We start from the raw sequence: 21,926 nt of genomic DNA, 5'->3' as shown, positions 1-21,926 counted from the left end.
CGATATACACTTAATATTATGAAGGGTTTTTTGTGAAATTCTACTTCTGTTACACATGCTTCCATATATGGTTCTAGGCAAAATCTATGAATGCCTATGCTCTTAAATTTATGACAGTTCCTGATGGATGTGGCAACTCCTCCTTTCTCCATTTCTGCTCTACAAAAGTGAGGTGCTAACCTAAATCCTGTAACACTTAAAAAGTTCTATACCAGTGGTCACATGATCTTCAGATGGGCAGATTATGTCAGCTGGGTTTGAGGACTCTAATTCATCTATGCAGATACTTAATTCATTAATTTTATTTCTCAGTCCTCGAATATTCTGATGCAATAAAGATAGCTGACATTTCACATTGACTGAGTTAAAATGGGTAGAGTTGAAATTTCTGCTGATTGTTGAAAATTCTTAACCAATAGCTGTTTATGCTAATGTAACAAGCTAGAATTATGTTTTATGATTTCTTTCTCAAATTGAAGGTTTGTCTCAATCCTAAACTCTCTTAAAACTTGGTTTCTTTCTGTCCTCCCTGCCCTAAAAAAGGGTCTTTTCTGAAGCCTATAACCACTGGTATTTTATCACTCACTACAGTGCCTCCCCCCTTTAACTTTCCTGCTATTTTCCCAGCCAGTTTACCCTTCCCTTTCCTGTTGAGGTGAAGGCCATGCATAGTATAATCCCACCTATTGAGAGAATCAACAGGAAACACACCAATGTGTGACCCTGCACCATACATAAGCAGCTGTTCCAACTCCAAATTAACTCTCTTGACAGAAGAGTTCAAATGAGGTCGGTCATGGTGCCCACAAAGAGATACAAACTCAACACTAGTATGCTTCGATGCTGATGCAATCTTTGCTAGGTCACATGCTATACTGTACCCAGGATCTCTGTCAATACTATTACCTGGTCCACCCACTATAACAATGGTGTCTTCCTTAGTGAAATCTTTGCAAAGTGATCCTAAATCCTCTGTCACTTGCTCAAGACCAGCATCTAGTTTTAAAAAAATTGGTGACCCGGTATTCTGATCCTAGTTCATCCTGGAAAAGTTGGCCAACACATCTTCCATGGGAACTACCTAACAACAATACTTTCTTTCTCTTTACTGATTTCCCTACATTCTTATTTTTCAATTTGCTGCTGAAAGTTTGTTGTGTCCTGTCTACACCTGCAACTGCTTGAGGCTCACCAGCTTCTAATAACTGCGGCAACAGGTCAAACCTATTCTCCACACTCACCACAAAGCTGTCAGACAAAGTTCTAGGCCTGTTCCTCCTGTTGCCTGTTGCCAATTCCCACCTCTCTTTACCCTTCTCCCTCCTTAACCTGTCAAGATCTCCCCTGGCCTTGTCTAACTCAGCCTGAAGGGCGGCAATTTTCCCCTCCTGTTCTAGTGTCTTCCAATCTCTACTACATATCCTACAAAACCACTGATGAGTCTCATTTACTGCCCCCATTCCCATGACACTACAGTCACCCACATGGAAAAAACTATAGCACCCGTCACACCAGAGCCCCGACCTAACAAGTCTATGGGAAGTCACGCACTTTTCACTCATGATAAATGTAATAGTTTATTGAGAATAAGTCAGTTAAATTACAGATAAACACAAAAATATGATTCCACAAATTTGGGCCGGCCGCGGTGGTCTAGCGGTTCTAGGCGCGCAGTCCAGAACCACGCGACTGCTACGGTTGCAGGTTCGAGTCCTGCCTCGGGCATGGATGTGTGTGATGTCATTAGGTTTGTTAGGTTTAAGTAGTTCTAAGTTCTAGGGGACTGATGACCACGGTAGTTAAGTCCCATAGTGCTCAGAGCCATTTCCACAAATTTGGCCTATACGCAACTGTATGTAAACAAAAACAAGAGTGCAAAGTTTCTGAAACAACAACTTAAACTTCACGCTACTTTCTGGAAATGTGAGTTAAATAAGGAAGAGGTACACTACTGTTAAATTGCTGGAGAGAGCAAAGAACAACTAAACGAAATTATATAGATTTGCTGCGGCAAAACGCAAACAGAAAATACGACTGTAACCCAACTGTACAATCTTTTCACGTTTTCTGCTATATTATGTAAAGAAAAATGAAACCTTTAAAGGTACGCTTAAAAAGCACACTGATACACCTATTTACCATGTAACAGTACTAAACTAATTATTTTTATAATCTAAAATGACTTATCTTTACGAGAACACCAAAACTTGCTCTAGTCGCTTGTCTGTAGGGCTGCCAACATTTACAAGTCTCAGAATTTAAAGAAACTTTCATTGTTGACCATTAGATAAATATTGTGTTTTATGCAGCCTTGTGGGTGTTATTTGGAGATTTTGACATTTTAGAGTGTAATGAACAAGACTTAGCAAACCTGAGTTGATCCTTCCTGCAGTCTTCATATAATCATCATCAGAGTATAACAGAGCAACAACTTTTTGTGACTCACATTCTGGCATGTTGGGTACAATCTTTGGTCTAATGTACATTTTATGCAATTTCTTAATTTAGCTGTTCCCGTGTTATCAAGAGCATGCAAGCCAATTTAAATGACATAATTTGCTTTTGCGAAAGGGCTGCAACGGCGTTTTTGCAAGAACTGTGAGTGGGTGGCAAGGCTTTATGATACAAGCTGATAACTGACTGATTGGGTTTAAGGGAAGAAACAGTGAGGTCAGCTGTGCCTTGTTCACCTGAAGTTGGTGACATCTGCTAGAAATTTGATCAAACTGTAAAAATATGTAGAAGTGGTAAAACAGAGGCAATGAAAGCAATATGCATTCCAGCTATGAGAAATAATTGCATGAGATATAAAAGCATATGGGTTGGACTGTTATGCACACAATTCTTTCAAGACAGGTGGCGAGGATAACCACAACAGTGAAAGGGAAAAGGCTAACAATGTAATGAACACCAATAGGGCAGACAATAATAAAGTAAGTTGAGAGATATAATGAGAGCAATAGATTTCTACATCAGCTTGTATCAAGGATAAGGAATTCTTAAGATCTCTCTTACATCAGAGTGTTATCCTAAAACAGTGAATGAGTATGTAGGAGGAGAGGCTAACTGCATCTAAAAGTACAACAGAATAGCAGGGGACAGCCAGGACGTGCGGTGGAGGAGGTAGGGTCAAGGACCTCCTGGGCAGAATATGCAGTAAAAGCACTCCAACCCTAATCACCCCTTGGGCTTTTTTTTTTTTTTTTTTTTTTTTTTTTTTTTAAACTACATCTATATAAAAGTAGGGTCCTTCTGCACTTGTGTTCTTTATAATAATTCTGGTCCCGTCACTGGAGCTGTACCTGTAAAATGACTCTATTCCATGTACTTTACTTTTTCATTGTCTATTTTATATTTTACATCCATCAGATCTTGCTTCTGATGAACTTTATTTCTGCTGTTATAATTTTATTTTTTCCTATATTTTAAATCCACAAGCAAGGATAAGCAGAAAGTATGTATTCTATTGAGAACTTATGCTTTACATTGTTGTCATTTGATGTGAAACTCCAAAGATTCTTTGAAACTGATTCAAGCCTTGTTCCTTCCAGAATTAAGTTTGAAACTCCTCCCCATCCTCCTCCTCCACCTCCTCTCTACGTGCCATTAATACTGTTAAATGCACTGATTTTTTGATAAAAATTTTCAACATTTGAGGCTTCTTCTGTACTGTCTCCTCTATTTTCTTTAACATAATGGCACCATCAGTAAATTCACATCAGAGGTCTAACCCTTCTCAATCTCATTCATAGGTCTTCATTATTTTCTCCACAGCCATGATGAAATGAGGTAAGAACCAAAAAAAATTCTTTCTGAATAGATTACATTACTCCAAACCATTCTATTAAGCCATTTTCTATTTCAAAGTAAGAGGCCTTCCTGTACTCCCATGCATCTACTCTAACATTCTTACTACAGATATGTTTTCCCTAGCCTATTTATGTTATCTTTTCTAGCACTTTTGAAGAGAGTGACAATAATTTAATGATGCTCTATTGAAAGCAAATGCAAAAGTCAGGAAAAACTAAGGCAAGATTGTGAAGAAAATATTAGAAAATAGAACAACAGTAGAAACATTATGAATGAACACAGAAGTATACATTCACACAGAAAAAATAAAATCTGAAATTAGGAAAATAAGACCTTTTTTGGGGGGCACATGCAGAGATGAAGTACTCACAGAATGACAAAAGTATACAGCATTTTGAAAAATAGAAATGTAAATCCAATTATGGAAGTGCATGAAGACATACATCAAATTAGCATACATAAATGAAAAATTGAAGAAAGAACAAAATACAGAAATAAAATTACAAGTGTGATGGTTTTTTTTTTTTTTTTTTTTAAGAAAAAGATGTTCCAAAAGGAGAATGAAGAAAATGTGCAACAGAAGAGAGAACAGAAATGACTATTGGAGACAGCATAAAGCTCGCTTAGTGGCTTAAACATGCTTGTTAATGGACCTGTTCAGAAAGAAGAAGAAGAAGAAGTAGTAGAAACCATAATTTAATTATTTCCATTACCTGCCTTGTTCAAAATAAGATCTAGCAACTCAAATTGCTTAATCACTTGGGATCTTACTCAACGAATTTCATTTATGAAAGTAAAGTGACAGTGTTTTCTTGAAGCAACACTGTAAAGACTTTCCTGTTTGTCACCTTCTGACATTGAACGGTTGTTTTTAGACAATCTGGCATCTTGTTTCCAGTCCAAATGACAGACAGTATTTGGTCTATGCAGGCACTTCTATTGTTTCGTTAACACAGCCTGTGAGTTTGTCAAATGCTGTTGATTTCTGTTTCACATCCTGATTAGTTCTCTCTCTACTTCCAGTTAAATTAGATGTTGATGCGCTTTACTTATTCTGTCCTCTCTGCAGTTAGTGACATTGATATTACTGGCAATTCTAATGAGTAACATATTCAAAGAGTTCATGTCTACACTGGTTTCTCCTTATTCTTCATGTGTATTGCTTCATCTGTTTGTGTCCTGCTGACATGTTCTCTTTACTTTTAAGACCAGCTTGGCAGTAAGCCCTTAACTTGGCAGCATATATCCAATACATATGTTTTAATCTTTAATCAGCCATTATACGAGGGTTGGAACTTAAATAGTGGCAACTATTTATTTACAGCTCGTACAAAATTGATACATATTTCAAAGTTTTCCTCACCTTCAAAGTAGTCACCAACATTGTGTATAACCCGTTGCCAGCGATGTGGAAGTCGTAGAATACTCTTAGCAGTACCAGTTGTGTTGACAGCTGGAGCGGCACGGTCTATTGCCCGACAAATTTATAGCAGTTCTGAAGCGAATGCCTTGAAGTGTGTACTTCAGTTTAGAAATCAAGTTGAACTCACAAGGGCTTAAGTCAGGGGAGTGCAGTAGGTGGTATATCAATTAGCAACACCATCAGTCAAACAAATCAGTAACAACTTGCACTGTACGTGCTTGAGCATTGTCCTACAAAATGATGGTCAGGTTCTGCAGAAAGTGTCATCACTTCTGTCTCTTAAGCTGGTCCTAGGTTGTGTTCCAAAAATGAACAGCATTTGCTTCAGAATTGCTACAAATTCGTCAGACAATAGACCACGCTGCTTGAACTGTCAACACAACTGGCACTGCAAAGAGTATCCTACGACTTCAACGTGACTGGCAACAGGTTATACACAATGCTGGTGACTACTTTGAAGGTCAGTAAAACTTTGAAACACGTATCTATTTTGTATGAGCTGTAAATAAATAGTTGCCACTATTAAAGTTCCAAGCCTCATATACAGATTTGATGTTCTGGTAGGGGCTCTAAACATATTGTCTTTATGATCTAATGATTAAACTAGAGTCTTTTTCTCTACTTTATTTACTTTCCCTTATACTGGTTGCAAGCAGATACATATAGTGACTAACTGTACAACAAAACAAACTGTTTCAGCCTGTGAACCAAACAAATTCTCCATCATCTTAAAGTGATTTATGAATATTTAACTAGTTAATGTAGTACCTTGAATTTGGTCATCTGAAGCTTCTGATCCTTCAAGAGATAAGGCATCATCATTTGATTTGGACAAACCATGAGCCAGAAAACGATTAAATCGTTTGATTACCTTCTTCTGTGACTTGGATATTTTAAATTCCAAGGCTTCACATCTGAAGTTTACAACAAACAAAACTATTAAAAGAAAATACAAAAACAATTAGACAAACAGGTTATAATGGAGAGAACACAGCGAACTTCAAACATAAAATATTCTATGAACCACCAGATGTTACCACTGTGACTAATTAAAAAATAAAAGTAAACAATGATTCTCAGAGTTTCAAAATCAATTTTTATACATACTAAGTTACAAACAGAAACACAAAGAAAAGAATGGATGCTACATCAAAGTAGACAAAATAAATACATAGAAGGGTAATGCAAACTATGCAAAGGACAGCCTCTCCCCCTTCTCACATACATCCTCTCTCTCTCTCTCTCTCTCTCTCTCTCTCTCTCTCTCTCTCTCTCTCTCTCTCTCTCCCTCTCTTTCACCACGACCAGCAGCAGCAGCAGAACACACACATGAAGGTATTGAAGTTTGCAAGCTTTCGGAGCCAGTGGCTCCTTCCTCTGGCAGAAGGGTTGAAGGGAAAGAAAGAGAAGTGCAAGAAAAAGGACTGGTGAGATTTACAAAGTGGGGAAAGTTGCCCACAACTGCGGGTCAGAGAAAACTTACCATGGCATTTGCTAAATCTCATCAGTCCTTTTCCTTTACTCCTCTTCCTCCCTCTTCAACCCTTGTGTCAGAAGAAGGAGCCCAAAGACTTGCAAATTTCAATACCTTAATATGTGTGTTCTCATGCCACTACTTGGTGAGTAGATTTTTTTATCTATCCAATTACATCATATTCCCTAAATTTTATGACTGAATGTCACCACTGCATTGTAAGTAATAGGATTCACAATAGAATAAAATTTGTTGTTATAGTACATGCATCAGCACTACTTACATATGAACCTAGATAACAGTTCACAATGGGAGGTATATTGATTGCTGTGTATCAACTCTATAAGGAATAACGACTACTGAATAATAGGTATAAAATGAAGCATTGAGCTGCAAACAGAGAAATGATAAAAGAAATGTGTTTGGCTGTCAGAAGTGCTATGTGTGAAGCCTTTAACAATTGCCAAAGCAGAATCTTATCAAAAGATGTCTCGCAAAAGCCAAAGAAATTCTGGCCAAATGTAAAGGCAATTAGCGATACTGACACTCTTGGAAAAATGAAAATGAGGGAAGGAAATGAAAAGCAGAAATTCTGAACTCCATTTTCAAATGTTCCTTTACACAGGAACATCCATGAGTACTGCCCCAGTTTAAATTTTGCGATGGTGCAATGATGAGTGGTTTACTGCGAAACAGATAAAATGGCTAGAGTTGAACAAATCTTGATGAGCCCAATGGAACCCCTAATGGATTCTCCACATAATTTGTCAGTGACTTAGCCCCATTATTAACCATAAAAGTATTTTGAGAGTTAAAATGTGGTCAAGCAGACTGTAATATGTTTATTATGCAGGCAATTGTCCAATTTCAACTATGGGTCATTTTCAAGCACATGTTTTAAGCTTCCTGCTTCAATAAAATGAAGCGTAAAATGTGCTTGAAAATAACCCAAGGCTGAAATTGGCTAAAAGCAAGGACAATAAATAGATCACAGCCCACTTGACCATATTTTCATTTTCAAAGCATACTAAGGCTGTGGACACCCACAAAACAAAGTTTTTAAAACTGTAAAAGTAGTTGGTAAAATGCACAGCTCACACCCATGTATGTCAGTGTAAAAGAAGTGATCCACAAACTAATGTCTAATATCTTTGACAGATATATGCTGCAGAATTTTAGAACATATCCTAAAATCAAACGGAATTAGGTATCCCAAACAGAATGACCTCCTTCATGTCAACCTCCATGGATTCCAGAAACATCAGCCATGGGAAACCCGACTTGTGCTTTTCTCAGATTACATTCGAAAAGCTATGGATACAGGCAGCCAGGTAGATGCAGTATTTCTTGCCTTCTGAAATAATAAGTGTTATCCTATGGGATATCAAACAAAATTTGTGATTTGATTGAAGATTTCTTTGTATAAAGGATGTAGGTTGTTATCTTGGACGGAGAGTCATCAGCTGGTGTAGAAGTAACTTCAGGCATTCCCCAGGGAACTGTGTAAAGGTCACTTATGCTCATTTTGTGTAGTAATGACATGGGTCATTATTGTTAATCTACACTTTTCTGCAGATGATGCAGTTATCTAATGTGAAGTACTGTATGATGACAAAAATCAGATATTGATATGATTTCAAAGTGGTGCAAAGAATGGCAGCCTGATTTAAATGTTTACAAATGTAAACCTGTGCACTTCACAAAAAAAATAGTGTTCTGTGACTAAAATATCAATTAAATGCAACTGGAGTCAGTCAACTCATACACTCATCCAGGGGTAACATTTTGTTCAAATACGAAATGAAGTGATCACATAGGTCAAGTTGTAGGCAAAGCAGGTGGCACACTTTGGTTCACTAATAGGAATTAGAGATATGTAATCAATCTACAAGGAAGACTACTTACAAAACATTTGTGCACACCTCTGTAGAATACTGTTAAACAACATTTTGTTGAACACAATGAGCTGCACTTATTTGCTAGACTGACATTTGGGCAAATAGTGGCACATACTTTGCATATCTAAATCAAGTGACATGTCTGCCAAGTATAAAATTTTTATATTGGTAAAAAACAGTGTGGATATCTGCAGTACACAGAGCACCGTGGGTACACATTACAGCTTGGAAATGCTAAATAGCCACACTTCCTGCTGGTAATGGACACTACTCTGTTAATAATGGCTAAAAATGATGTGGATCTCTGCAGTTCACAGTTCACAGACCGCTAAGAGTGTACATTTCACAACTATAACATGTACACATGACGATCTGTGTCGTGCAAAGATCCAAATTGTTTTCAACAATTATAGGGACTTTGTACTTGATGGATATACTGGGATATACTGTTTGATTTGGACATGCACAGTACATGCCAATGATGATGGACTATATGCCCAAATATAATTTTGAAGTGCAGCTCATGGTGTTCAACAATATATTATTAATTATACTCTAGATTTTCAACAATGTAGGAAAAGACATATTGCTACTTACTGTAAAGAAGACTCATCAAGTTGCAGACAGGCACAATTAAAAGACACTTACATAAAGCTTTCAGCCACAGCCTTCATCAGTGAAAGACACACACACAAACACACACCTGTGAACTCCAGCATCCAGCACCTCGGGCCAGGATGCGGGATGCAACTATCATGTGGGATGCAAGCAGTAATCTTGGGGAGGGGGGGGGGGGGGGATGGTGTACAGGTGGAGACAGCGATGAAGGCTGTCTGGTGGAGTGTGCAGGGACTAGAATAGCAACAGGCACAGTGTCGGAAGGCTGGGGGCAGGGAGATGGGGAAAAATGGATCAAAAAAGAAGAGGAGCGAGGAAAGACAGGCAGATATGTGTTGGCAGAGGGCTGCAATTAAACACGGTGGGAGACGAGAATAGGTAGGAGAAGAATGGACAGAGGAGGTGGAAACTTTTGGGTGGGTGTGGGGATAGTATGTTACCGTAATATCAGGTCGGGATAATTACGGGAGCAGAGAAAGTGTTGTAGGGATAACTCCCACCTGTGCAGTTCAGAAAAGCTAGTGGTGGGGGAAGGATCCTTATGGTTTGGGTAGTGGAGCAGCCATTAAAATCAAGTGTGTTGTGTTCAGCTGCATGTTGTGCCTCAGTGTGCTCTACTTTGCTCTTGGCCACAGTTTGGCAGTGGCTGAATTAACATGAGACACGTGGAAAAATGTTGAAGGGAGGATTGCTAAAATTGTGAAAGAAGACACTTAATCAGAAGCTTTCAAAGAGCTAATCAGCAACATACCTCAATTTATTAATCATTGTTTCTTAGAAAAATGCAAAGTGGCTGCTTCTTAGAAAAAAAGAATAAAGTGGTTCAAATAGATTTCGCTGAAAACTATTCAGTGTGACTGCAAGACAGAATCCAGTCTGAATTCTGGGGTTCACAACAAGTTGTCATATTTACAGCTGTTGCCTGGATATCTCCTACTGTTCTCCAAAGTTATGCTATAATCAGTGATGAACTTTCTCACAACAAATATGCAATGCCATTCTAAAACAACTTAATTACAATTAAAATGAAGTTTCCAAATGTGAAGGTTACAGACATATTTTCAGATGGACCAGCCAGTCAATTCAAATGATGGTATACGTTAAGCAACACTACCTTAATTCAAGTGCAACTGCAGCTTTTATTAACATGGAATTTCCTGGCTATAAGCCATGGTAAAGGTAAGGTTGATGGTATAGGTGGAGAATTAAAACGTCATGTGTGGCATGCTGCGTTGAGTGAAAAATTCTATATCGCTGATGCTAAATCATTTTATGAATGAGATCATAAAGTTTCAAAATCTGCCACTGTGATGTTGTAAACGGAAGATGAAGTACAAATACAAAAGAGGGATTTTGATGATGCTGTGGGGCATATTCATACAATTCCTGATGCTTAATCAGTGCAAAAAGATAAAGCTGTTTTTCCACACACAGTATCCAAATGCAAAATGAATGATCCTTTTCAAAAGAAAAATACAATTCATTTGAGCCCTTTATGGTTAAGTTTGCTGCCAAAAGAGGAACCAACCAAGACATAAGCCAAATTGTGAGAACTGATGGAGACGAGTACGAAATTATGTATTTTGAAAAACAAAATAGACTTAAAATTTAGTTTTAGGGTAATGATACATCTTGTGTACTACAATCTGACACTGCGAAAGTTCTTTCCACCCCTGACATTGACAATCGTCAGATTTATTTCCTAGGTTAGATGTCACAACTGCAGCATAAACATTAAAAATTTATCCTGTAACTCCATAATGTTGACATCTATGTAAGATATTATGTAAGTCACTTGACGGGGAAAAAAAACTTAGTTTTGTTCAAACTGAGTAGAGGATAACCACACCTGTCCCATTCCATCACTCTGCCTATCCCTTTCCATCACAGAAATATATATTCTTAATATATTAATTATTTGATCTATTGTATTTACATGATTTGCATAACCAAGCAGCACCCCTAATGCATAACTGAAAAAAAATTGCCGCTACCAATAATTCATTTTCATAAGAATTCCACCTTACACTCCAAAGGATGAAATTACTCTTTTTACTGAGTCCTGTTCCATCACGCATGTGATTGTTTATAAATTCCTTAGTATTAGGTGAGGTACTGCTTTGTTTTACATTCTATAAGAAAGAAATAATATTATTTTTACTGTTGTTGTTGTGGTCTTCAGTCCTGAGACTGGTTTGATGCAGCTCTCCATGCTACTCTATCCTGTGCAAGCTTCTTCATCTCCCAGTACCTACTGCAACCTACGTCCTTCTGAATCTGCTTGGTGTATTCATCTCTTGGTCTCCCTCTATGATTTTTACCCTCTACGCTGCCCTCCAATACTAAATTGGTGATCCCTTGATGCCTCAGAACATGTACTACCAACCGATCCCTTCTTCTAGTCAAGTTGTTCCACAAACTTCTCTTCTCCCCAATCCTATTCAACACCTCCTCATTAGTTATGTGATCTACCCATCTAATCTTCAGCATTCTTCTGTAGCACCACATTTCGAAAGCTTCTATTCTCTTCTTGTCCAAACTATTTATCGTCCATGTTTCACTTCCATACATGGCTACACTCCACACAAATACTTTCAGAAACGACTTCCTGACACTTAAATCTATACTCGATGTTAACAAATTTCTCTTCTTCAGAAATGCTTTCCTTCCCATTGCCAGTCTACATTTTATATCCTCTCTACTTCGACCATCATCAGTTATTTTGCTCCCCAAATAGCAAAACTCCTTTACTACTTTAAGTGTGTCATTTCCTAATCTAATACCCTCAGCATCACCCGACTTAATTCAACTACATTCCATTATCCTCGTTTTGCTTTTGTTGATGTTCATCTTATATCCTCCTTTCAAGACACTATCCATTCCGTTCAAATGCTCTTCCAAGTCCTTTGCTGTCTCTGACAGAATTACAATGTCATCGGCGAACCTCAAAGTTTTTATTTCTTCTCCATGGATTTTAATACCTACTCCGAATTTTTCTTTTGTTTCCTTCACTGCTTGCTCAATATACAGATTGAATAACATTGGGGAGAGGCTACAACCCTGTCTCACTCCCTTCCCAACCACTGCTTCCCTTTCATGCCCCTCAACTCTTATAACTGCCATTTGGTTTCTATACAAATTGCAAATAGCCTTTCGCTCCCTGTATTTTACCCCTGCCACCTCCAGAATTTGAAAGAGACTATTTCAGTCAACATTGTCACAAGCTTTCTCTAAGTCTACAAATGCTAGAAACATTCTTTTTACTATAGTACATTAAGCTTCAACATATATTAACAGTTTGCCTCTTACAAAAATTAAAATTACACAGAAAATTGTTGTGATTGAACTATTCCACCACATGGAATGGCCCTTTACTCTTCCTGTCTTCAATTATGGAAATAACTTGATAACCTCAATACTAGATTGTGAGCATTTTGCAAATGTTCAGCAGTAGATGAAAGGTGTTTCTTCAGCTTTGGGGCCGACAAGTGAATTGTGGTTTATTTGTCTCATAATGTACATAATTTAAATCATTTGATTCAAGTACAGGAGACTTGGCAAATTGTGGTAAAATTTCACCATAAACAAAGAACAGCTGATGTTAGAAAACAGCATAATAATAATAATAATACAATTTTGTTGTATATCAAACAATGGAAAATCCAGGATGGAATGTAACAATGGATGTACTTGAGCAACATGCACAACGCCAGTTCAAAAAAGATCTCCATCCTGCTCACTTCCTATTCCCACCTCGGAGCACCACTGTCCACCACATCTACAACAACCTCCAAACCTCCCCCACATCCCCTCATACCTGACAAACCTTGTCTCGCAGACCTACTGCACTTACCTAACCCTCAAAAACTCCCTCCCACCACTACACAGAACCCAGACCCTAAACAGACCCACAACACAGCCACGAGCCTTTCCTTCAGAAGACTTAGTCCCACAGAAATATCAGTACTTTCCAAAGGCCTCACCTTTTGCCCCACTCCCAAATTCAATCATGCAGGACTAGTTAAAGACCTTCTCTCCTTCTCCCAGTCCCTACAGTGGAAACACTTTTTCGCCACCAACCCAACCAATCAGACTCAACCAAAGACCAATATTGAACCTTGCCTAACTCAGTTCACTCCTCTATCCAAATCACCCCCTGTTAACTTTCAAGAATTTCTTAACCTCGAACCTTGCCTCACCATCATTCCCCAAAGCCCTCAACATGCAAACTAACCTTACATCCGCAAAAAGAACTGCAGTCCACTATCTAAAAACTGATCCTGACCTTATAATCCTACCTGCAGACAAACACTCCACCACAGTTGTTTTGAACTGCAAGGATTATATGTTGGAAGGACTCTGTCAGCTGTCAGATACTTCCACCTACAAACCTTGCCACAGTGACTCCATTCCAGGAATCTAGCAGATCTCCAGGCACTACTCAAATCCTTAGGCCCATCCCAGAACCTCTCCCCAGAGTCCATCTCTCTACTTACCCCTACCACTCCCTGCACTCTCACCTTCTAAATGCTCCCTAAACCCAACGATCCAGTACATCCCATTGTGGCCGGTTACTGTGCACCCACTGAGAGAATCTCTTCTCTCATATACCAACACCTTCAACCTATTACCCAGAACCTATCCTCCTATATAAAAGATACCAATCATTTCCTCCACTGACTCTCCACAGTTCCTGTCCCTTTACCACACGGTGCCCTGCTCGTCACTATTGATGCCACCCCCATGTATACTAACATTCCTAATGCCCATGGCTTCACTGCTATTGAACACTACCCTTCCAGACGCCCTATGGATTCCAAACCAATAACCACCTTCCTAGTCGCCATGACCAACTATATCCCCACCCACAATTACTTCTCCTTTGAAGGCATTACCTACAAGCAAATCTGGGGTACGTCTATGGACTCCCGCATGGCACCATCCTATACCAACCTATTCATGGGCCATCTAGAGTAACCCTTACTAAAATCCAGAGATCCTAAACCCCTCACCTGGTTCAGATTCATTGATGACATTTTTGCTATCTGGATTGAAGGTGAGGACAACCTATTCACATTCCTCTAGAACCTCGACAACTTCTTTCCCATTTGCTTCACCTGGCCCTACTCAACCCAACAAGCCACCTTCCTAGATGTTGACCACCACCTCAGAGACAGCTACCTCAGTACCTCCATCCATATCAAAGCTACTAACCACCAGCAATACCTCCACTTCCACAGCTGCCACCAATTCCATGCCAAGAAGTCTCTTCCGTACAGCCTAGCCACCTACAGCCTAGCCACCTGTGGTCGTCGCATCTGCAGTGACGAGCAGTCCCTCTCAAAATATACCGAGGGTCTCTCTGAAGCTTTCACTGACCATAATTATCCTCCCAACCATGTACAAAAACAAATCTCCCATGCCTTTTCTTCCCAGTCTCCCACCACCTTCCAAAGTCCAACAGTCTGGCCACAGAGGAGCAGTTCCCTCGTAACTCAGTACCATCCAGGACTGGAGCAACTGAATTACATTTTCCGCCAGGGTTTTGATTACCTCTCGTCGTGCCCGCAAATGAGAAATGTCCTGCCCAATATCGTTCCCACCCCTCCTACTGTGGTATTCCGCCGTCAACCGAACCCACACAATATACTCGTCCATCCTTACACAACCCTTGCTCCCAACCCTCTTCTCCTGGCTTATACCCTTGTAATAGACCTAGATGCGAGATCTGTCCCATACATCCTCCTACCACCATCTACTCCAATCTGGTCACTAACATCACCTATCCCATCAAAGGCAGGGCTACCTCTGAAACCAGTCATGGTTATTTACAAGCTAAGCTGCAACCACTGTGCTGCATTCTATGTAGGCATGACAACCAACAAGCCGTGTGTCCCCATGAATGGCCACCGACAAACTGTGGCTGAAAAACAAGTAGACCACCCTGTTGCTAAACATGCTCCCAAACATGATATCCCTCATCTCAATGACTGCTTCACAGCCTGTGCCATAGGGATCCTTCCCACCAACATCAGCTTTTCTGAATTGCACAGGTGGGAACTTTCCCTGCAATACATCCTATGTTCCCATAACCCTCCTGACCTCAACCTTCGTTAGTCACTGTCCTCATCCATCCAACCCCCTCCCTGTTCCCATTTCAGCACTACACAGCCGTCATTTCACTGCCAACCCCAATTTCTTTTTATTTCCCTCCTTTCCACTTCCTCCTCCCCCCCTCTCCCCACCCTCTCTCCACCTAAACTGTGGCACTTCACTGTCTGCCACCCTCACCATACTATCTCTCCCCCTCCCAGCCTCCTCCTTACCCCCCACACAGTTATCACTGCTATCATGCACTGGTGCTGCTGATCGCAGTGTGGTTTCAGTTGTCTGAGACTGCATATTCTGACATGTGCAAGTCGTGTGTGTGTGTGTGTGTGTGTGTGTGTGTGTGTGTATTGCTGACAAAAGCTTTAATGGCCGAAAGGTATAATTGTGTGAAACTTTTTGTTGTGCCTATCGTGACTCAGCATCTCCACTATATGTTGAGTAGCAACTTTCCTTCTCTAATTTTGTTATATATAGAATAAAATATAACACTTAATTACCCCTTGTTCAAATTATCATTTCATCCTTTATGAATTCTTCTATTGGATAGCAACATTTCTCCCTTAGAATTTGCTTTTGCCTCATTTTTAAAATTTTTAGCTTCATATTAAATAGATTTTTGCCAGTTAAGTTGTTATATATTGTCATCCCCATATACTGAGGAGTCTGTGCATATAATTTCAACTGGTGTGTGAGTAGCATAAACTTATTTTTATTTCTCATGTTATATGTATGGTTAAAACGATTCTCCTCAAATAATTTTTATCTGCTGTCTAGGAAGATTATAATTTCGTATATGTATATGATGGGAACATTTAGGACGTGTATTTTTCAAAATAATGGGCGAAAAGACTGCTTGCTGTGCAGTACACATGTATCGGACAATTTTCTTAAGCAGTTTCAGTATTCAAGATACAGTACTTGAACTTCCCCAGAAAATTATCCCACATCTAATGAAGTATTCAAGTCAAGTTTCAACCCATTTAACTGGAGCATGTTTTCTAAGGTATACAGTGAGCTTACAATGGATCTTGGAATTTTTTCTGTATTGTCACCTACAATTAAAACAGAATTATCATCTACAAACAGAACTGATGTGGAATTTACATTTATGGGTTTAGAATAATAATTCACTGCTCTGATGTGATAATTACCCTTTGTTTACGATTGTGTAAGTATAATGTTAGGCAATTTAGAGCATTGTCCTTAATCCTGTATTTGTATAATTTGTAGATTAGCAAGTCATGGTTCATGGAGTCAAATGCTTTTGAGAGATCACAGAAGATATCTGCAACTTTACGCCTCTGATCCAATGATTTGCCAATATTTCAGTGAAGTTATTCACTGCATTCAGAGTGTTTCTTCCTGGTTTACATTCAAAATGGTCACTTGTAATAATATCATTTTTTACAATAAAGTTTTTGATCTGGTTTGCAGCTACTTTCTCTAACACTGTTGACAGCACTGAAAGAACAGAAGTACACCAATAGTTTCCCCAGGTCTCCCCTCGATCCTTTCCTCAACAGATGTCTGTCTTCAGCATACTTCAAAACATCAGGAAAGCATACCTGTTCAACAGAATGGTTGGATATTTTAGTAAGGGGAGGTGCTATTATGCCACACACTGTTTTAACAACTTTAGTATGTATGCCACCCCACTCAGCACAGTTTTTATTTTTTTTAATGACAATACAACGTTTTCCACATCCTTTATTACGACTTTTTTAAAATCCGTAAGACACTCAGCTTCTTGGTGGATGCCAGAGGGATTTAATTTACTCTGATACATCAACAGCTGAGTTTGACACATTAATGAAGAATGCATTTAACGAAGAAGCTGAACGAGCAAACTATTAAGGCTGATGTAAATAAGAGGCGAATTAACCACTGATGTAACACACGTCACCGACTCTTATATGTACATAGCGTAACAATGATTATTTTTTCTTTTTTTCGCGGCACTGTGGCGAGCTCTTACTTGATTGTGTACATCGGACAGCATGTCACATGCATTGTAGGCTTGTAACAGTAGCGTCCGCTTCTCCTCCAACCGCGGTCAATTATGTCTTGGTAATCCTGGACAGTCATTGTATGAGCCCACAGACCTGAAAATATTGTTCTCATAATTGTTGGAACATTTCGTAACAGCGAGCAAGAACAGCAAGCAGTTATAAACAAATACCATGACTATAGTTTGTATCCGTCGATTTGCAATATCCACATCTATATCCTTCATGTTCGGCATAATATTCAATTATACTATAATCACGGGAAGCCATTATTTTTCAGAAAGCAAAACCTATTACTATGTTTACTAAACAACGAAGCCTACAATACAACGTGGTTTACTTTTGTGATGATATAACACAGCTGACTAATAAACACCGCAGTCAGTGACAGAGCAGCCAACTTAACAAGCCCATCAATGAAACATTTTTCCTCTGATACAACAATGTCTCCTGTTATATACTAATGTATATTGTTCCACTATATACTAAATAACAATCTCATACTGTAACCGAATCATTGTTGCAAAAGTAAACTCTTATTCGTTGGAACTATTTTTATCCATCACACAACGTCTTTTAGTGGAGTACTAATTTTGCGGGAAAACATGTAATGATTTTTCTTTAAAATAATATTGGTATATTTTAATGTCGAATGTATTCAAATAACGCATTTGGATTCACTCATAAAACATAAATAATTAAACCTACGATATTGCGCAAAACATCTAAGGTAAATTCGTAAGAGTGTATTGGTATCGCGTGAGTTTGACAGCTGCTTATTTAGTTTTTAATATTCATTCAATACTAACATGATATGTAGTAGATAGCAATGCATAAGTATTGTTGTGTGTTCTGTTAATGTTTGGTACTCTGATAACTAAATATAAGCGTAAACACTGACAAACGAGTTGCTCATGCGACGCGATAACAAACAGGCAGCTTCTTCTTACAGGTGATTGGTAAGACGTGAGAGTTGCCGGTCTCTCTAATATTCTAATAACAATAATACTGTTGAAAAGGACGAAGGAACTTTTCATCAGAAATGGAAGATTTATTGCAACAAATTGCAAAGGAATCCTCTGGATCAAAATTATCTGCCTTACGAAAATCGGCACAAGAAGCATATGGTAATAACTGATTAAGTAATTTTCAAAACTGTAGACATAGAAGATCAGAATAATATATTCAGTTGAAAGAACATTAAAGTAGTAATGCTATGATCAATAGGAACACATTTGTTCGTCAGATAAAGAGTGATACGATTGACCAAAATAATTAACCTACGGAATTAGTTTCTATCGTCCACTTTGCTAAGGTATCCATGAATGTCTTCCTTCATGTTGTGGTTTGTGGAACGTGATGAAAGAAAGAATGAATGAATCCTTTACTCTTCCTGTCTCATTTTATGGAAGTAACTTGCTAACCAGAATTTGATGGCCCGATGAGCCTCAGACAACAGTGGTTCATTTTGGAACTAACTGAGGTATATGAAGTCCCCAGTCTTTGTTATTTACTAGTTTGTATCCCGTTGGCTACAAGGAGAATAATACAGTTTGTAAAATTCTCTTCTCAGTAAGTCATTTTCTTGTTGACTCGAATGCAGAAGTAGTTAAATCTTCTTTTCTCATAAATGTAATGCAGCACATTGCTGATGTCAATTCTGATAACACTCCATGCTGGGGTGAACTAGATGGGCCTTGAACTTTAGCAGCCAGTGAATACTGTGTAAGGTGTTGCATTATTACTTGACAAAATCACTTTTACCACTCCTATAGAATGTATGTCAAGAAATAAGCAAATTCTGATAAAAGTTGCATAGTGAACCCCCTTGGTTGAGTTTTTCATAAGATATGTATAGCATCAAAATACACGGAGGTTTGTTCATTGCTTAAATATGTTCTCTGATTTACCTTGCTGTTTCAGTTTTTATGACTAAAGGTGTTGAATATGACAAAGTGTGTTAAATGTGACACTAACATTAATTAGGCTAAGCTACAGATCAATCTCTTACCACAACCTTTATTTGGGATTCACGTTCGTTGGCTTCACCAATCTGGAACCAAATCGTGTCATCTCGCAGGATGAAAGACAGTTATAATGTAACTATGGGGGTGGAAGGGATTTATTTTTAATAGGCGCAGGGTAAATATAGCTCACAGTTACAACTCAGTTTAAGCTGCAGAATTGCAGTAAAACAGTGTGTATATTACCACAAATACTGAAATAGAAAGTATGGAATGAAATATAAAGTATGAATGAAATATAATAAGATTGGGCATCGGGGAACATCTAAGACAAATAAAAGATACTTTTGGCTCTGGTGTACAAAGTTAAAAATGACTCGATGTTGGATTTTTAATTATTTATTTATCCACCCATAGATAAGAAATATTGTACGAATATTCTCTGAATGTACATATATATTTTATTTGATAGCATTACAGGAAAAATGGAACATGTACAGTAATAGACATAAAGTAATACGTATAATATGAAATGATACATGCGTAATAATAGACATTTATATGCATATGCACTTCTGCTATTACAGTCTGTTCTTAATAAGCCTATACTCTTGTCATCCCTAAGTGGCAAATCTGTATATACACAACAATGATTCAGTAAAAGTTTTGCAATATCGGACAACGCTGTCCATTAAATTGTAAACGTAATGAGAACGTTAAGGGGGTGAGAGATAGACCCTAATAATTACAGAGGTATCCCATTATTACTGCTCATTTACAAAATTCTCTCCAAGGCAATACTCATCCAACTAGAACCAGAAGCTGACATGAAGATAAGTGAATACCAGTCAGGCATCATTAAATGAAGTTCATTTGTTGAACAGGTTTGGAACCTGTGAACACTCTGAAAGTCAGATAAACAGACAAACAACAGTGTAGTCACATTTGTGGCCTTTGAGAAGGCCTGTTATACCATAGACAGGTAGACTGTCTGACACACTAGAAGAGTATGGAAAAGATTGAAAAACTAGGGCAGTCATACAATAGACACTATATTCAAAATAAAATTTCTGGGAGAATTCTTGAAACCATTGAAGGTATAGGAATCAGACAAGGAGATGGGCTCTCACTACTTTTACTCTATGTGGTCTTGTACAAAATTATCAAACAATGAGAAGAAAAAATAAAAGGGATTCTGGTTGAAGGAGCTCATGTAAACAAAAGAGTCATAAAATGCCTAGCATTTGCGGCTGACCTGGCAACAGCAGTAACGCACAAGAAACACTGGAACAATCACGTGAAGTCTGCCAGAACAAGTCTACAGATATCATTACAGAAAATCGAATACATGGAAAGAAAGAACGAACAACAACAACACGCAAGCTGTGCACACAAATTAAGAAAGGTTAAAATATGGGGAAATTTCAAATATCTAGAGAAATAGGAGGATAAAACATACAAAGATGAGAAAAACTTCAGAAAGTGTACAAACTCACATGAATGCACTACAGTAAAAGAAACATATCAAGACAGGGCAGCACTACAATACACCTGTGCAGCCAGAAGCACTCTGCACACTAGAAATTACCGCAATCAGACCATCAGGTATCACAGAAATATAAAAAATAGAACGTAAAATCCTCAGAAATTTTTTTGAACAATACTCAGTAATGATATATGAATGAAGAAAACAACCAGAGAATTATACGAACACAGACTCACAGTCGTGATCAGAAAACCTCAATTACCATTCTGTGAACACATACATGGAATGAACAACAACAGGGTCACAAAGCCAATTTTTGATGCCATGAACAGTTTAGTAAAAAAAAAAAAAGCAAGTATGAATGGGGAAAAGATAAATAAATTTGAAGTAAAAGAAAGGACATAAACAGAAAACATGGGCAGAAGAAAGGAAACAGGATCACGGTCAAAGAATGAAGATATTTTTGGATGAGAGAAAGAAGGAAACAGAAAAAAATTGAACACCAAACACTAACTTAGGGACAATAATGCTATAATAATAATAATAATAATAATAATAAGTGTAATGGGCAAAATGTTATTGGCAAACGTAGTCACAGAGTAAAAACATTGTCAGTTGGGACACTTGGAGTTGACGCAAATTTTTTACACAGGTGAATGTAGTATGTATAACATCTTTGACAGGCCGTGAGCCATATGTTTGTGGAGATAGCTAGTAGACTGCAGAATAAGAACAGACCATAGTGCAGGAACACATACAGGCTTTTGAACAGAAAATGCTATATATGATTTCACAGATCAAATATTAAATGCATTCAATAACCGAACATCACCCATTAGGATATTTTGTGATCTCTCAAAGGCTTTTGATTGTGTGAATCATGAAGTTCTTCTAGATAAGCTTAAGTATTGTGGCATGAGTGGGACATTGCACAAATGGTTTAATTCATATTTAACTGGAATGCAGAAGGTTGAAATTAACAGTACAGATAGTCTACAAAAAATCGGCAGAGTCCTCTAACTGGGGAGGTGCCAAGAATGGTGTCCCACAGGGTTCAGTCTTGGGTTCCTTAATTTTCTTATTATATATTAATGACTTGCTGCTCTGTATTCATAAAGATGCAAAGCTAGTTCTTT

The 21,926-nt window shown here is 38.2% G+C and overlaps 2 protein-coding genes across 3 annotated transcripts in view; one reads left to right on the top strand and one right to left on the bottom strand.

Annotated features, from left to right (window-relative positions):
• Positions 1 to 17,709, bottom strand: part of LOC126458431 (arginyl-tRNA--protein transferase 1) — a 155,473-nt gene extending 137,764 nt beyond the window's left edge. For both annotated transcript variants that reach the window (XM_050095486.1, XM_050095485.1), the window contains exons 1-3: positions 17,514 to 17,709; positions 17,310 to 17,436; positions 6,002 to 6,147 (exon numbers count right to left, since the gene is read on the bottom strand). In XM_050095486.1, coding sequence (XP_049951443.1) covers positions 6,002 to 6,147; positions 17,310 to 17,436; positions 17,514 to 17,610 — 370 coding nt within the window. In that variant the 5' untranslated portion in view covers positions 17,611 to 17,709. The remainder of the gene's footprint in view (positions 1 to 6,001; positions 6,148 to 17,309; positions 17,437 to 17,513) is intronic.
• Positions 17,710 to 18,243: 534 nt separating this feature from the next.
• LOC126458432 (brefeldin A-inhibited guanine nucleotide-exchange protein 3) overlaps positions 18,244 to 21,926 on the top strand; it is a 325,613-nt gene continuing 321,930 nt past the window's right edge. The window contains exon 1 of the mRNA XM_050095487.1: positions 18,244 to 18,467. Coding sequence (XP_049951444.1) covers positions 18,383 to 18,467 — 85 coding nt within the window. The 5' untranslated portion in view covers positions 18,244 to 18,382. The remainder of the gene's footprint in view (positions 18,468 to 21,926) is intronic.

This window comes from Schistocerca serialis, chromosome 2, assembly GCF_023864345.2.
Source record: "Schistocerca serialis cubense isolate TAMUIC-IGC-003099 chromosome 2, iqSchSeri2.2, whole genome shotgun sequence".
Classification (NCBI taxonomy): domain Eukaryota; kingdom Metazoa; phylum Arthropoda; class Insecta; order Orthoptera; family Acrididae; genus Schistocerca; species Schistocerca serialis.
Note: the sequence above shows the minus strand (reverse complement) of the source record. Positions and strands in the feature narration are given on the sequence as shown.